Source organism: Calypte anna, chromosome Z, assembly GCF_003957555.1.
Source record: "Calypte anna isolate BGI_N300 chromosome Z, bCalAnn1_v1.p, whole genome shotgun sequence".
Taxonomy (NCBI): Eukaryota; Metazoa; Chordata; class Aves; order Apodiformes; family Trochilidae; genus Calypte; species Calypte anna.
Window position 1 is genome coordinate 4,450,234 of NC_044274.1, and position 13,671 is coordinate 4,463,904.

The window sequence follows — 13,671 nt, forward strand, 5'->3', positions numbered from 1 at the left end:
GGGCATTCTCCCCAGCGAGGTATTTTTTCAAAGACCAGCCCCATTTCGCCTTCATTTTTTATTATTATTTTCCAGATATCTCTACACTCCCCCTGTTTCCCAGAGGCGCAGAGGGGGGGGAGCGCTCAGAGCCGCTCCTGAGGTGGGGGGGGGGGTGGCGGGGGGGCGGCACTTCCTGCACTGGGCGTGGCCTGGCCGGCAAAAGGGGAGGAGCGCGCCGCCGCCATTTTGTGGAGAGGGTGCGGTGGCGGCAGTAGCTTCACCTCCGGTTCAGTCTTCTCCTCAAGGTCCTCCTCCACCAGCGGCACCATCGTCACCACAGCCGCCATGCTCTCCGCCCGCGTGGCTGCCGCCCTCGCCCGCTCTCTGCCGCGGCAGGCCGGCCTGGTGAGTGCGACCTGTCCTCTCTAGGAGCGAGATCCTTTGGCGGGGGAGGCGGGCGCCGGCGCCATCTTGGGGGCTGCGGTGACATTGAGGGGCCGCGGCCTTCCTCTCCTGGGAGTCTGGGAAGGGGTTGCATGGAGGGGTTGCCTCAGTGTTGGGTGGCAGCGGGGTCCCACGAACTGCTGGAGGAGCGGGGGTGCCGCCGGCTGAGAGGTGGGAGGGTTAAGGGGACGGCGTGTCCTTCGCAGGGGATAGAGATTGGCACCCCTGAGGTGCAGGTTAATGTCTGAGAGCTGCTAGTTCCCAGTCATAATTGAGGGTTTCAGCTGGAAGGCTTTGCCATGTCGCAGTTTTACCGTGGTGTTTGTGGGGAGAACGGGGTTTGTCAGGACCTCTTTCTGGCTGGTGTCCCTTGTGAAGGTGAATGGAGGAGAGGCCTGTGCGGACTTCCAGAGGAGCAGCAATAAGGCTGCAAGGAACTGCACTGGGTTTTCGCCTTGGGGTGTAGGATAATAATAATGTTTTAATGCGTTTTTTGTCTCTGCTATATGTTCTAAACATGCTTCAGTAAGTACTTGCAGTTAGATTTTTCTTAGGAAGGCCAACCCTTTTAAGGAGCTGTCTTGTTTCCACCCTTGTGCAGAATCATGAGGGGTGCACTCATTTCTTCATATTCTAGTTTTTCACAGAGTGTTAGGGGGGGTGGAAGGGATCCCAAGAGATTGTTTGGTCCAGACCCTTTTAATGTTCAGCACAAAGGTGTGGAACAGGGCTGTTGCTTTTGGGATCTGCTGTGGTGCTGTCGTGGTGACATAAGTGCAATGCAGAAAAATTCGGGGAGTAATTAAGAGAAATCTCTGTTACCATCTTTATTTGCTTAGTCATTCTGGACTTGATTCTATAAGTACAGCTTGTGAACGCAGTGCTGTGGAGGACAACTCAAAACAGACTTGTATTAAATGTATAAGCTCATGGCCAAAAATTTCAGTGTGTTATCTCCTCTTGAATGATAGAGGAAATTTTACCATTGCTGAAAGAGTTGTTTGCTTTAGATTTCCAGAAACACCCTGGGTGCAGCTTTTGTTGCCACAAGAAACATCCATGCCTCCAAAACATGCTTTCAGAAAACTGGTGAGTCTGAGAAATGTCTTCATATAAGAACACAGTTTAAGAAACTTGCTTTGTCAGACAAAAAGTTTGAATACGGAGCGTGAGGGATGTGTACATTTTAGTAGACAAAACACCTGAAAACACTTTATTTCTGACCATTTAACAGTAAATTGTCTGTTATTTAGTGACCTCCAGAAGACTTCACTGTAGTAACTGTTCAAGTTATGGCCAAACCAGAGGAATGGTCACATGTCAGCTGGCTTACACAGCTTACCTGCCTCACAAGGGTTTGATTCTGCTGTAGCGTTATGTGGAAAAAATGCTTCAAATTCCAGTTTCATATCTTGTTTCTAATAGTGTGAAGGAACAGATGACTTTCCACTGCCTGACTGGAAGTTTGACCTTGTGTCCTTGAGGGTAACTTTTTAGCTGTCAGCATCTTGGCAATCAGAGAAGGCAGCAGTGCTGAATAGGTGTATTTTTGGTAGTGGTTTGTGTACAATTTTTGAAGTGGTTAAAGGTGATTAAAGGTGTTACTAGGAATTAATAGTGTTCACAATGTTACTTGCTGTTTCCTAGCTGAGGAAATAAAATGGTTTTGGAGAATGGAGTCGTTGGATGATAGAGAATATATTTTTATAGCTTATATCAAACATTTTGCTTATTTAATATTTTAAATGCTTTTGTATCTTGAGTTATAGATGAGTTGGCAAGGTGCTGGGATGCCTTCAGTTTAAGTAAATGCCATGCAAGCAGAGCTAGCATGTCTCTTTTTTCTTAACAGCTATTTCTTTAACAGCTATTCTTTCTGAAAGCTAATTATTTAATCTAATTGCTCCCAAGAGCAGAGTGGGCTATTAGCATAGACATAATGAAGGAAGTAGATAACTAAACAGCCATCAATATTTTGACTGAATCTGGCTATAATGATGAGTTGAAGCTGCTTTTACTGCCTGTGAGAACAGAAGCTGGTATTTATCTTTCACATCCTCTGCAAGGAAGTGTTGCTTGCTAAACCTTGTGGTTTACCCAGGAAAGGAGACCTTGGGTTGTGAATTCAGGACAAGCTAAGTGAATCCATCTTGTGCTTTAATGTGCTAAAAGTGGTTTGAAACACCTCTTCCCAGGCACTGCTGAAGTATCCTCCATTCTGGAGGAACGTATTTTGGGAGCTGACACCTCTGCTGAGCTGGAGGAGACTGGCCGTGTGCTCTCCATTGGGGATGGAATTGCCCGTGTGTATGGCCTCAGAAATGTCCAAGCAGAAGAAATGGTTGAGTTCTCTTCTGGGCTGAAGGTAAGATTTCACTAAAGCAGTTTCCTCAGCCTAGGAGTGCAAAGAAGACTATTTTAAGAAAAGATTTTTCCATGGACAACCTGACACTCCAGTTGGAGTTACCCGTATGGACCCTTCACAGACTTCATTGCAACTTTATTTTATTAATTCAAGTAGCTACTAGACAATAAAAACCAAATGTCATTTAAATTTTTAAAGCTTTTTGCTTTAATTATCTGGTTCTTGGCCAATATTTGAGTTTTATTTCTCTTTACCTACGAAGCATTAAGAACAAATTTCATTGGATTTTATTGTATTTGGTTTCAGGCTTGCTTTTATCTTTTAATGTTGAGCAGTAGCCTCCATGCTTCAAAGCAATGTGCAGATTGCAGGCTTCTTAGTGTAGTAAGAGCAGACTAGAGTTAGAGCTGTCTGACTATTCCCAGAGTTCTGTAACATCTCTTATGTTTAATGACCTTGCTTGACACAGACAGGGAAGAAGCTGGTGCTTTTCTCTTGTCTAGTTTTTTGGCAAGCAAGAAGTTTGAATCTTGCTTATCTTTAGAAAGATAAGTGATTGCTGCAGGTAAAATTATGTAGTAGGTTCAAGGCTTAGGGATGTTTTTTAACCAAAATAGAAGAACATACAGGCGTTGTACATAAAAGCAGAACACTGACTGTTGTTACAAATAAAATTGAGATAATATGGTGTTGGGTGTTTTACACTGTAGAATAATCATTCTGTTATTACACTGTCAAAATTCTGTAAATGGTGGTCTTTGTCCTAGGGCATGTCCTTGAATTTGGAGCCTGACAACGTTGGTGTTGTCGTGTTTGGCAACGACAGACTGATCAAGGAAGGGGATGTTGTGAAGAGGACTGGAGCCATCGTGGATGTTCCTGTTGGGGAGGAGCTGCTGGGCCGCGTTGTAGATGCCCTGGGCAACCCAATAGATGGGAAGGTAAGTGTAACTATGTATTTATTGCCTCTCCTTGTTACCAGTGTGACACAAACTGCTGCAACAGGTTGTTTTCTCTCTTCTAAGGGTGCTATTGCATCCAAAACCCGTCGAAGAGTTGGCTTAAAGGCCCCTGGAATCATTCCCAGAATCTCTGTGCGTGAGCCCATGCAGACTGGGATTAAGGCTGTAGACAGCTTGGTGCCAATTGGCCGTGGCCAGCGAGAGCTGATCATTGGTGACAGGCAGACTGGGTGAGTTACATGGCCAAGCTAAAAGTGTTTCCTTAAACAGAGACCCCAAGTACAGTGTTCTTTGCTCTGCAAAGCTGAATACAGAGCTGCTGAGAGGCTGGGACAGCTTAACTTGCCAGGCTTTGTGTTACACAGGAAAACTTCAATTGCAATTGACACAATAATCAACCAGAAAAGATTCAATGATGGAACAGATGAGAAAAAGAAGCTGTACTGCATCTATGTTGCAATTGGCCAGAAGAGATCTACTGTTGCCCAGCTGGTGAAGAGGCTCACTGATGCAGGTACAAATAGCATCTTCTCAGAAGCAGTGATCTTGTTGACCAAAGCTTGTATTTTAACAACTTGTAAAAGATCAGCCACCTTATGTCTTGCTGCTGGTCAAGCAGAGTCACCCCTGGCCAGGAACCCTTTCTGTACTGACCCCACTTTGTAATGGACATACTTTGGAATTACATGACCAAGAGTAGTACCACCTTCCAGTAGTGAGGAAAACATGGACTTTTGGGCTGAGTTTCTTGTAGAACCAAAATGTGCCTTAGTGATAGTTGCAACTGTCTTAAATGGGGAAAAAAAAGTCTTTGAGTCTTAGACATCAGGTGCCATGAACTTGCTTATGAAACTTGAGTTAGTTGAGCTCAAGAGATGCTAATCTGGAACGAGAGATCTTTTCCTGCAAGGGCTGCCTGGGCTCTCCTCAGCAGCTACCACTTCACGTGCATGTTGTGTGCTTGCTGCTCAGAGGTGTGTGATGTGTTCACAGTGGTGTGTGTTTCCAACTCTTCCCAGATGCCATGAAGTACACCATCGTGGTGTCTGCCACAGCATCAGACGCAGCTCCCCTTCAGTACCTGGCTCCCTACTCAGGCTGCTCCATGGGGGAATACTTCAGAGACAACGGGAAACACGCATTAATCATCTACGATGACTTATCCAAACAGGTCAGGAAATGTCCTGTTTGCGTTGGTGTTTGTACCCCTAAGATGCATCGGGTGCAGAAAACCAGAATTTTTAATAATCTGAAGTCTGAGAGTGTTGTTGGTACTTTGCAGGCTGTTGCCTATCGTCAGATGTCTCTGCTGCTGCGTCGTCCACCTGGTCGTGAGGCCTACCCAGGTGATGTGTTCTACCTGCACTCCCGCCTGCTGGAGAGAGCAGCCAAGATGAATGATTCCTTTGGAGGTGGCTCTCTGACTGCCCTGCCTGTCATTGAAACTCAGGCTGGTGATGTGTCTGCTTACATTCCAACCAATGTCATCTCCATCACTGATGGACAGGTAGGACTTCTTCACCCAACAGTGCTTCTGTGTAACTTACTGGCAGGTCTCTGAGGAGGCTTCCAGGCTTCTGACTCATGGTAATAAAGCAATTTTCTCCTGCAGATTTTCTTGGAAACTGAGTTGTTCTACAAAGGTATTCGTCCAGCCATCAATGTGGGTCTGTCTGTGTCCCGTGTAGGCTCTGCTGCTCAGACCAGGGCTATGAAGCAGGTAAGCATGAAACTGCTGCTGCTCCTCCTACAGATGAGCAGTGTGTAGACTTCCCAATCCATTTCATTCAAGAGCTGTGAATAGAGAGGGAACACAGCTTTGGATTCCTTAGTGCTAATGAAATTATAGAAGAACAAACTTTGGGGATTTCTTTGATAGTCTGCTGGGAGAGGAATGAAGAAAGAAAATAGTATCTACATAAGTTTGCAGGGCTTTTAAGTTTCAGTATGCTGAATTTGGGTACCAATGTAATTAGAAATAGAAAATGCTCTTTTTAATGGCATGCTTTTAGAACAAATCTGGAATTAGAGAGGTTTAATACCAACTGGTAACATTTTATGAAAAAATGTCCTGCTTACAGGGTAAGCAAGTTATGGCCAAACCAGGGTTTTCAGACAGCAGGGTTTTCAGAAATGCATGTAACCATCTGCCAGAACCTTGAGATCCACTTGGCTGATATGCAAGGCAAAACTGGCATGTGACAACTGGCAGCTGGAGATGACCTTTAAACTACAAGACAGATTTAAAAGAGGTGATCAAACTTGGTGTGACCTGGTGTTGTAGGTGGCAGGTACCATGAAGCTGGAATTGGCTCAGTACCGTGAAGTTGCTGCCTTTGCCCAGTTTGGGTCTGATCTGGATGCAGCCACACAGCAGCTGTTGAACCGTGGCGTACGTCTGACAGAGCTCCTCAAACAAGGACAGTATGGTGAGTGTCTTGGACATAAACCTGCACTTCCCACTCATTCCTTGTGCTGAGGAGGTTGGGCTTTGTGGCAGCATGTCCACAGGAATGGACAATGGTAAATGTGGGTTTGTTTAGAATCATAGAATCATAGAATGGGCTGGGTTGGAAGGGAGCTCAGAGCTCATCAAGTCCAACCCTTGATCCACTCCCCCCGTGGTTCCCAGCCCATGGCACTCAGTGCCACATCCAGGCTCTTTTGAAAGATCTCCAGACACGGAGAATCCACTACTTCCCTGGGCAGCCCATTCCAAGGTCTGATCACCCTCTCCAGAAAGAAATTCTTTCTCATCTCCAACCTAAACCTCCCCTGGCACAACTTGAGACCCTTTGTGCCCTCTTGTCTTGCTGAGAGTTGCCTGGGAAAAGAGCCCAACCCCCCCCTGGCTCCAACCTCCTTTCAGGGAGTTGCAGAGAGTGATGAGGTCTCCCCTGAGCCTCCTCTTCTCCAGCCTCAACACCCCCAGCTCCCTCAGCCTCTCCACATAGGACTTGTGCTGGATCCCTAGTTGCCCTCCACTGGACCTGCTCCAGCACCTCAATCTCCTTCCTAAACTGAGGGGCCCAGAACTGGACACAGGACTCAAGCTGTGGCCTCCCCAGGGCTGAGCACAGGGGCAGAATCCCTTCCCTGGACCTGCTGGCCAAGCTGTTCCTGATCCAGGCCAGGATGCCATTGGCCTTCTTGGCTACCTGGGCACACTGTTTGAAACACGTTGAGTGCATGCAGTTGGTTTTTGTAGAATGAATGACAGAAGTCTCCCCATGCAAGAGTCAGCAGTAGCATGAATGCTTTGTTTTCTGCAGTGCCCATGGCTATTGAGGAACAGGTAGCAGTCATCTATGCTGGTGTAAGAGGTCACTTGGACAAACTGGAGCCCAGCAAGATCACTAAATTTGAAAGTGCTTTCCTAGCTCATGTGGTGAGCCAGCACCAGTCCCTCCTCTCCACAATCAGGTATGATTTGTCTTTCTCATCTCCATGGCTGGAGTCTAGAGGGTAGTCACAGAACTGCTAATTTATTTAGTGTGTCCTAGAACATCAGTCCTGGAGCTGCCTGTGCCAGAACTGGAAGTTCAGTCAGCATGGTCTTTGTGCTGCTGTCCAGAGGTCAGCTTCATCTCTCCAGTTTTTACTTAAATTCAGATGACATTTAAAGTGAACCTGCTGGCATACCTCTCCTCCAGTCTGGTACTGAAGTCCCTTAGTCAGTTTTGATGTTTCTGACAGCTTTAAGCTCTTAGAGAACTGTAGGCCAAGTGTTGCCCACTCCTTTCCCTGCTGCTGAGGGAACTGCTGGACAATTCCATAGTCCTGTCAGCTGGTCCTAGCTTGTGGTGTCATCAGCCAAGTCATGTTCCTTGCATCTCTGAGGCATAGCCTCCTTGCACTATGTACAGCTGTTTTTGAAGTATTTGCTGACAAACCTTTGTTCTTAAACAGGAGTTTTTGAGGAGAAAGGATGTTCTGTTAGTTTCAGTGGTACAGCATTCTGCACTAAAATGATAATTTTATTAGTAACTGAAAGGTTCATTGCAGAGCCAGGGATTAACCCATATTATCTATTCCTGCATCAGAATTTTAACTAAACTCTTTCAACAGGACCGAAGGGAAGATCTCTGACCAGACAGAAGCTAAGTTGAAGGAAATAGTCACGAATTTCCTGTCTACTTTTGAGGCATAAACTCTTAAAAAACAGACCAGGCTGTTGTGATCCCGTGCTCCAGCTCCATCAAAGACTTAAATGTATGTGCGACTTGAATGTACAGATATCAGTTAGAATAAAAGTTTCCATTTAAAAAGGTTTTTGCATATTTTGTTCTGAATTACTGGTACTGGAGCAATGTGTGCCTTTAAAACCATGCAGTTAAACATCCCTTGGACACACACTTGACAAAGGAACAGGGAAAATCAGGGAGCTTCATTGTTGGGTGGATCCAACTTCCCATGGGAGGAAGAGGGGGGTAGCAGCTGAATTCTGTGGCTGAAGCTGCTGTTTTTGTGGTGGTGAAGCTGAGGGTTGCTTGTGTGGTTTTTACCCTTTTCTCTAGGTCAGATGATCTGTTCTGTGCTATCTTGACAATTGGTTGGACAGCAGGCTCTTCATAGAATCATAGAACTGGCTGGGTTGGAAGGGACCTCAGAGATCATCAAGTCCAACCCTTGATCCACTCCCCCCGTTCCGGTTCCCAGCCCATGGCACTCAGTGCCACATCCAGGCTCTTTTGAAAGATCTCCAGACACGGAGAATCCACTACTTCCCTGGGCAGCCCATTCCAAGGTCTGATCACCCTCTCCAGAAAGAAATTCTTTCTCATCTCCAACCTAAACCTCCCCTGGCACAACTTGAGACCCTTTGTGCCCTCTTGTCTTGCTAAGAGTTGCCTGGGAAAAGAGCCCAACCCCCCCCTGGCTCCAACCTCCTTTCAGGGAGTTGGAGAGAGTGATGAGGTCTCCCCTGAGCCTCCTCTTCTCCAGCCTCAACACCCCCAGCTCCCTCAGCCTCTCCTCGTAGGATCTGTGCTCGAGTCCCTTCACCAGCCTGGTTGCCCTCCTTTGGACCTGCTCCAGCATCTCAGTCTCCTTCCTGAGGGGCTGAGGGGCCCAGAACTGGACACAGGACTCAAGCTGTGGCCTTCCCAGTGCTGAGCACAGGGGCAGAATCCCTTCCCTGGACCTGCTGGCCACACTGTTCCTGAGTAACAGTCCTGTTCTTGTAACAGTTCCTGTTCTTCTGTAACAGTCTGGTAATACACTGTCTCACCCATCCTGCTGCCTGCAAGGTGGTTTATTTTGGAACTGACTTCTTGTAGTTTGTGGGACATCTGCACATTGAGCTTTTACATTATAGTGGTAGAATATTCCGAGTTGGAAGGGACCCATCAGAATAATCAAGTCCAACTGTCCCCGAGCAGGGCACCCCCAGGATCACACCATGTGCCTTGAGAGCATCACCCAAACACTTAACTCAGGAAGCCTTGGTGCTATGACCACTTCCCTGGGGAGTTTGTTCCATTGCCCTGGTGGCCTCTGGGTGAAAAACCTTCCTGATACCTCAGCTAACCTCCCCTGGTTCAGCTTCCTCACATTTTCCCAAGTCTTGTATTTGGCCACAGAAGTGAAGAATTGATGCCAATCCCATTTTGTCCCTTTGTGAGGAAGCCATAGACTGCAATAAGGTCACCCCTCAGCCTCCTCAACCCAAGTGACCTCATCAGTCATCCCTTCCAGACCCTTCACCATCCTTGTTGCTCTCTCCAATGTCTTTTCTATATTCCAGTGCCCCAATCTCAAGGTGAGGCCATACCAGAGCAGAATGGATCAATAATCTGCCACCACCCTCTGCAGCTGGTTTTGCTAATGCCCAGTCTGACATCTTCAGCTGCTTGGGGGCAGCTGGAAACACTTGATCTAAAAATGAAAGAACTGTCAGACACTGGGGAAGAGCTGGCAGGTCAAAGATCAGTGTTGTGCTCCGAGAGGGGGACTTCTTGTGGAGGTGCTCTGACCTTCCAGTCTTCTGACCTTCCAGATTCTTCTGACCTTCCAGTCTTCTTCTGACCTTCCAGTCTTCTGACCTTCCAAAGTCATCTGTCCACACGCAGCTCCACCACCCGTAGCTGGGAGGCTTTGTGGATGGGAAGGAATATTTTGTGTTGCTTTGGCTGCCCTGCACCTCATGTCCCTTCCAGGGCAGCTTCCTGCTGTTTGTACACAGTGACTAAATCTGTCACTTAGAATCATAGAATCATAGAATTGGCTGGGTTGGAAGGGACCTCAGAGATCATCGAGTCCAACCCTTTTACCACTGTTGCAGTTGCTAGACCATGGCACTGAGTGCCACATCCAGGCTCTTTTGAAAGATCTCCAGACACGGAGAATCCACTACTTCCCTGGGCAGCCCATTCCAAGGTCTGATCACCCTCTCCAGAAAGAAATTCTTTCTAATATCTAACCTAAATTTCCCCATGGCCTTAAGACAACTTAAGACCATGCCCTCTTGTCTTGTTGAAAGTTGTCTGGCAAAAGAGGCCAACATCCACCCGGTTACAACCTCCTTTCAGGGAGTTGTAGAGAGTGATGAGGTCTCCCCTGAGCCTCCTCTTCTCCAGGCTGAACAGCCCCAGCTCTCTCAGCCTCTCTTCATAGGGTCTGTGCTCGAGTCCCTTCACCAGCCTGGTTGCCCTCCTTTGGACCTGCTCCAGGACCTCGATATCCTTCCTGAACTGGGGGGCCCAGAACTGGACACAGTACTCGAGGTGTGGCCTCACCAGGGCTGAGTATAGGGGCAGAATCACTTCCTTGGACCTGCTGGCCACGCTGTTCCTGATCCAGCACAGTATGCCATTGGCCTTCTTGGCCACCTGGGCACACTGCTGGCTCATGTTCAGCTTCCTCTTTCTTCCACTTTCACTATGTTTTTTTTTTTTTTTTTTTGTCTGCTGTCGTAGCTGGAAAGCACCAAGCACAGGAGTGCTTTCATCCCAAACTGCACAGAGACACATTTGTTTCTGGTAACATAAATATTCCTAAATTCTGATTTCTGCCCCATCGCTGCTGTGACTTTGGTGGCAATTTCCTCGTTAAAACACTGTGGTGGTTAAGTCTGGCTACACAGCAGGGTAATGTCAGAGCTGGTTCTGAAGAACCGAAGCCCGGAGCTGTGCTGTGAGCTGGCCTGGCCACAGTGTGGTGCTGGAAAGCCGAGAAACAGCGTGTGGGTCGGTGGTGATGAGCGGTTGTGCCCTCAAAAAATAAATCAAAGTAATTTTTTTCTGCTTCTGTTGTTCGTTACCGACTCACAGAAGCAGGGAGTTTTAATTTTACCTTTTTACTCCAATAATCCTACCGGATGACATACAGACACACACCAACTCCTCTTGCTTTGTAGGGAATGTATAAAGCCATGACTGTTGGTGGCCATGTGCAGGGACTCTGGAAAGTAATGATTTGCATAAGCTGCAATCTCGCTCATTGCTCCTCCCAGGGCTGGCATCTCCACTTCAGCATCTGTCCACCCCATTCCAGCTACTTGGGTCTTCACTTCAAAATATATCCCTTAACAAGGTCATGGTAGACATGCTAGAGGTTTTGACCAACACAAGCACTGACATTTTTATATTAAAAAATAGTGCAAAATTTTAACATCTATATAAATAACTCTAAACTCCCGCTTTTGATTTTTTGGGGGTTTTTTTTGTTTGGTTTTGGTTTTTGGTTTTTGTTTTTTTTCTTACAAAACGCTGTTGGCAGTGTGCACGGGGTTGTCACACCACATCACCCTGAGGAGCCGAGTCCGAGGATCACAAGACAATCCCATGTCCTGGTTTGGGCCAGGATAAAGGTGATTTTCTGTCTTGGACTTTTGCTTTCAGCTCAGTCTCTTGTAAGGAGCTGCACTTGCTGAAATGAACAGCAAGTTTCTCAGGCAGTGTCTGCTGCTGGGACTGATCCCACTCCATGGTTATAGTTACTGCTGGAGACTGGTGTGCAGAGCCAAGGGCACTGCTCAGCTCTGAGGAACATTTTGCCCTCCAGAAGGAGAAAAGGAGTAAAGAGGTCACACCTGGAACCCTCCTTTGGGGAGGAACAGACAAGATAAATGACCAAAATTGACCAAACAGAGGATTCCATCCCATACACCTCATACTCAGGATAAATTTGAGGCATCATGAGGGCCAAGCCAGTTTCCAGCTTCTGGCTGCCTGCCCTTCCTGCCTTTCCTGCTTCCCTTCCTTCACCCGGCATCCTGGGAGGATTCCATCCCTTCCTCTGCCTGTGCTCCTGATCCATTCCAGCCTCAATCTGTGTGTTCCTGCCTCCAGCTCCCAACTGCTGCTGACCCCAGGATTCCAGCCTGGACTTTCCCAGGGCTGCCCTGCAGCCTCAGTGGTGATGTGAGAGTTACTGGGGGAGAAGGTGGAGGAACGTGGTATCCATTTTCCTGTATATTTGTATATATTTAGTAATTTTTCCTATTTATCATTATTGTTTCATTAAAGCTGTGTAGTTTAGTTTCCAACCCCTTAGTCTCTCTCCCTTTTTCTCTCTCCTTTCTTTATCAGGGAGGAGAGAGAGATTAATAGAGAGCATCTGTTACTCGGTTTAATTGCCAGGTCAGTGTTAAACCCTGACATCCCAGAAGCACCCTTTGGATGGGTGTGTGGTGATGGGTGACTGCCAGCCCTGCCACAGCACCCTCTCCCTCTGCAAGTGGCCCTCAAGCTGATGTGTGACACCAGGGCTGGTGGTGACCACTGAAGACACTGCCCTGAGCTGCTCTGCTACCCATGTAGCCTGGTCCTGCTCATTTTGGATCTCTGTCCCACTCACCCTTATCCTCCTGCCCCTTCCAGTGCAGGCTGATCAGACAGAAAACTTGGAAATATATTCCAGAATTCACACTCTGGAGTTTTCTCGTGGAGTTTTTTTTGGAGCTCGGCAGGCTGAACTTTAGCTCATAGATGTTCAGATGAAGGTGCTAAAACTTCTTCAAAGTTTTGACTGAAACCTTTCACACCTGAAACAGAGATGTGGCACTGCCTCTGCTGATGGGGCAGGAACTGCAGCCACAAGCACTGGGAGCACAGTCCATGCAAACCTGATTTCATCAGTACAAACCTGAGGAATAATCACCCAGTGGCAGTGGCCTCAGGTCAGAACTGGGCAGATTTATTTCAGTAAGCGGAAAAATGCCCTTTTTTTTTTTTTTTTTTTTTTTTTTAACATTACTGTGGTGTTTCAGCTGTTCCCATGCTGAAGCAGAGGCAGCAGGTTAGGGCAGCAGGAATGATTCAGGCTTTCCAGCACAGAGTCCTATCCCATCAGCTGTCATCTTTTTTTCAAGAATTGCTCAGAGATTGCTCACCCTGCATCCCCTTGTCAAGTAAGAAGAACAAGACATATATGGTGAAACCTTCCCAAAACTCTCCATCAGCCTCTGGCCAGGCTGGGAGGGGAAGGTGTTACAGGTCACAGGCCATGGCTGTGCAGCTGCTGCTGATGATGCTCACCCTCCACACCAAGTTTCTTTCATGGAACTGTGTCAGTCAGCTGGGTTTGGCCATCAGAAGTGGGCTTCCTCCCATGGCACATCCACACCATTCCTGGCTGGCATCCCCAACCCTCACCCACCTGCAGCAGTGCACCTTACTCCTCTTGCTTCTGGGTGGACACCAAGTTAACCATAAGCCAGCAAGGTGCCCTTGTGACCAATGGCATCCTGGGGTGTTTTAAGAAGAGTGTGGCCAGCAAGAAGAAAAGAGGTCATCCTACCCCTCTGCTCTGCCCTAGTGAGGCCACATCAGGAGAACCGTGTCCAGTGATGGGCTCCTCAGTAGTAGGAAGAGAAGTATCGAAGACGTGTGGGACGGCTGCAGAGGTGATCAGGGTTTGGAGCATCTCATTGACAAGGAAAGGCTGAGAAACCTGGGTCTGTTTAGCCTGGAGAAC

The 13,671-nt window shown here is 47.4% G+C and overlaps 1 protein-coding gene across 1 annotated transcript; it reads left to right on the top strand.

The window, feature by feature from the left end:
- The first annotated feature begins 189 nt into the window (after positions 1–189).
- ATP5F1A (ATP synthase F1 subunit alpha) lies at positions 190–8,023 on the top strand. The gene is made up of 12 exons (XM_030466836.1): positions 190–387; positions 1,437–1,515; positions 2,622–2,791; positions 3,559–3,732; positions 3,817–3,983; positions 4,119–4,267; positions 4,773–4,924; positions 5,036–5,260; positions 5,366–5,473; positions 6,038–6,182; positions 7,026–7,176; positions 7,822–8,023. The coding sequence occupies exons 1-12, from the start codon at positions 328–330 to the stop codon at positions 7,901–7,903; spliced, it is 1,662 nt and encodes a 553-aa protein (XP_030322696.1). The 5' UTR covers positions 190–327; the 3' UTR covers positions 7,904–8,023.
- The last annotated feature ends 5,648 nt before the right edge of the window (positions 8,024–13,671 follow it).

Bases quoted from the DNA above. Each gene is read 5' to 3' on its own strand.
- ATP5F1A (XM_030466836.1), top strand. From the start codon at position 328: ATGCTCTCCGCCCGCGTGGCTGCCGCCCTCGCCCGCTCTCTGCCGCGG. The intron at 3,733-3,816 runs GTAAGTGTAACT...CTCTCTTCTAAG, and splicing joins GCAACCCAATAGATGGGAAG to GGTGCTATTGCATCCAAAAC. The intron at 4,925-5,035 runs GTCAGGAAATGT...GGTACTTTGCAG, and splicing joins ACGATGACTTATCCAAACAG to GCTGTTGCCTATCGTCAGAT.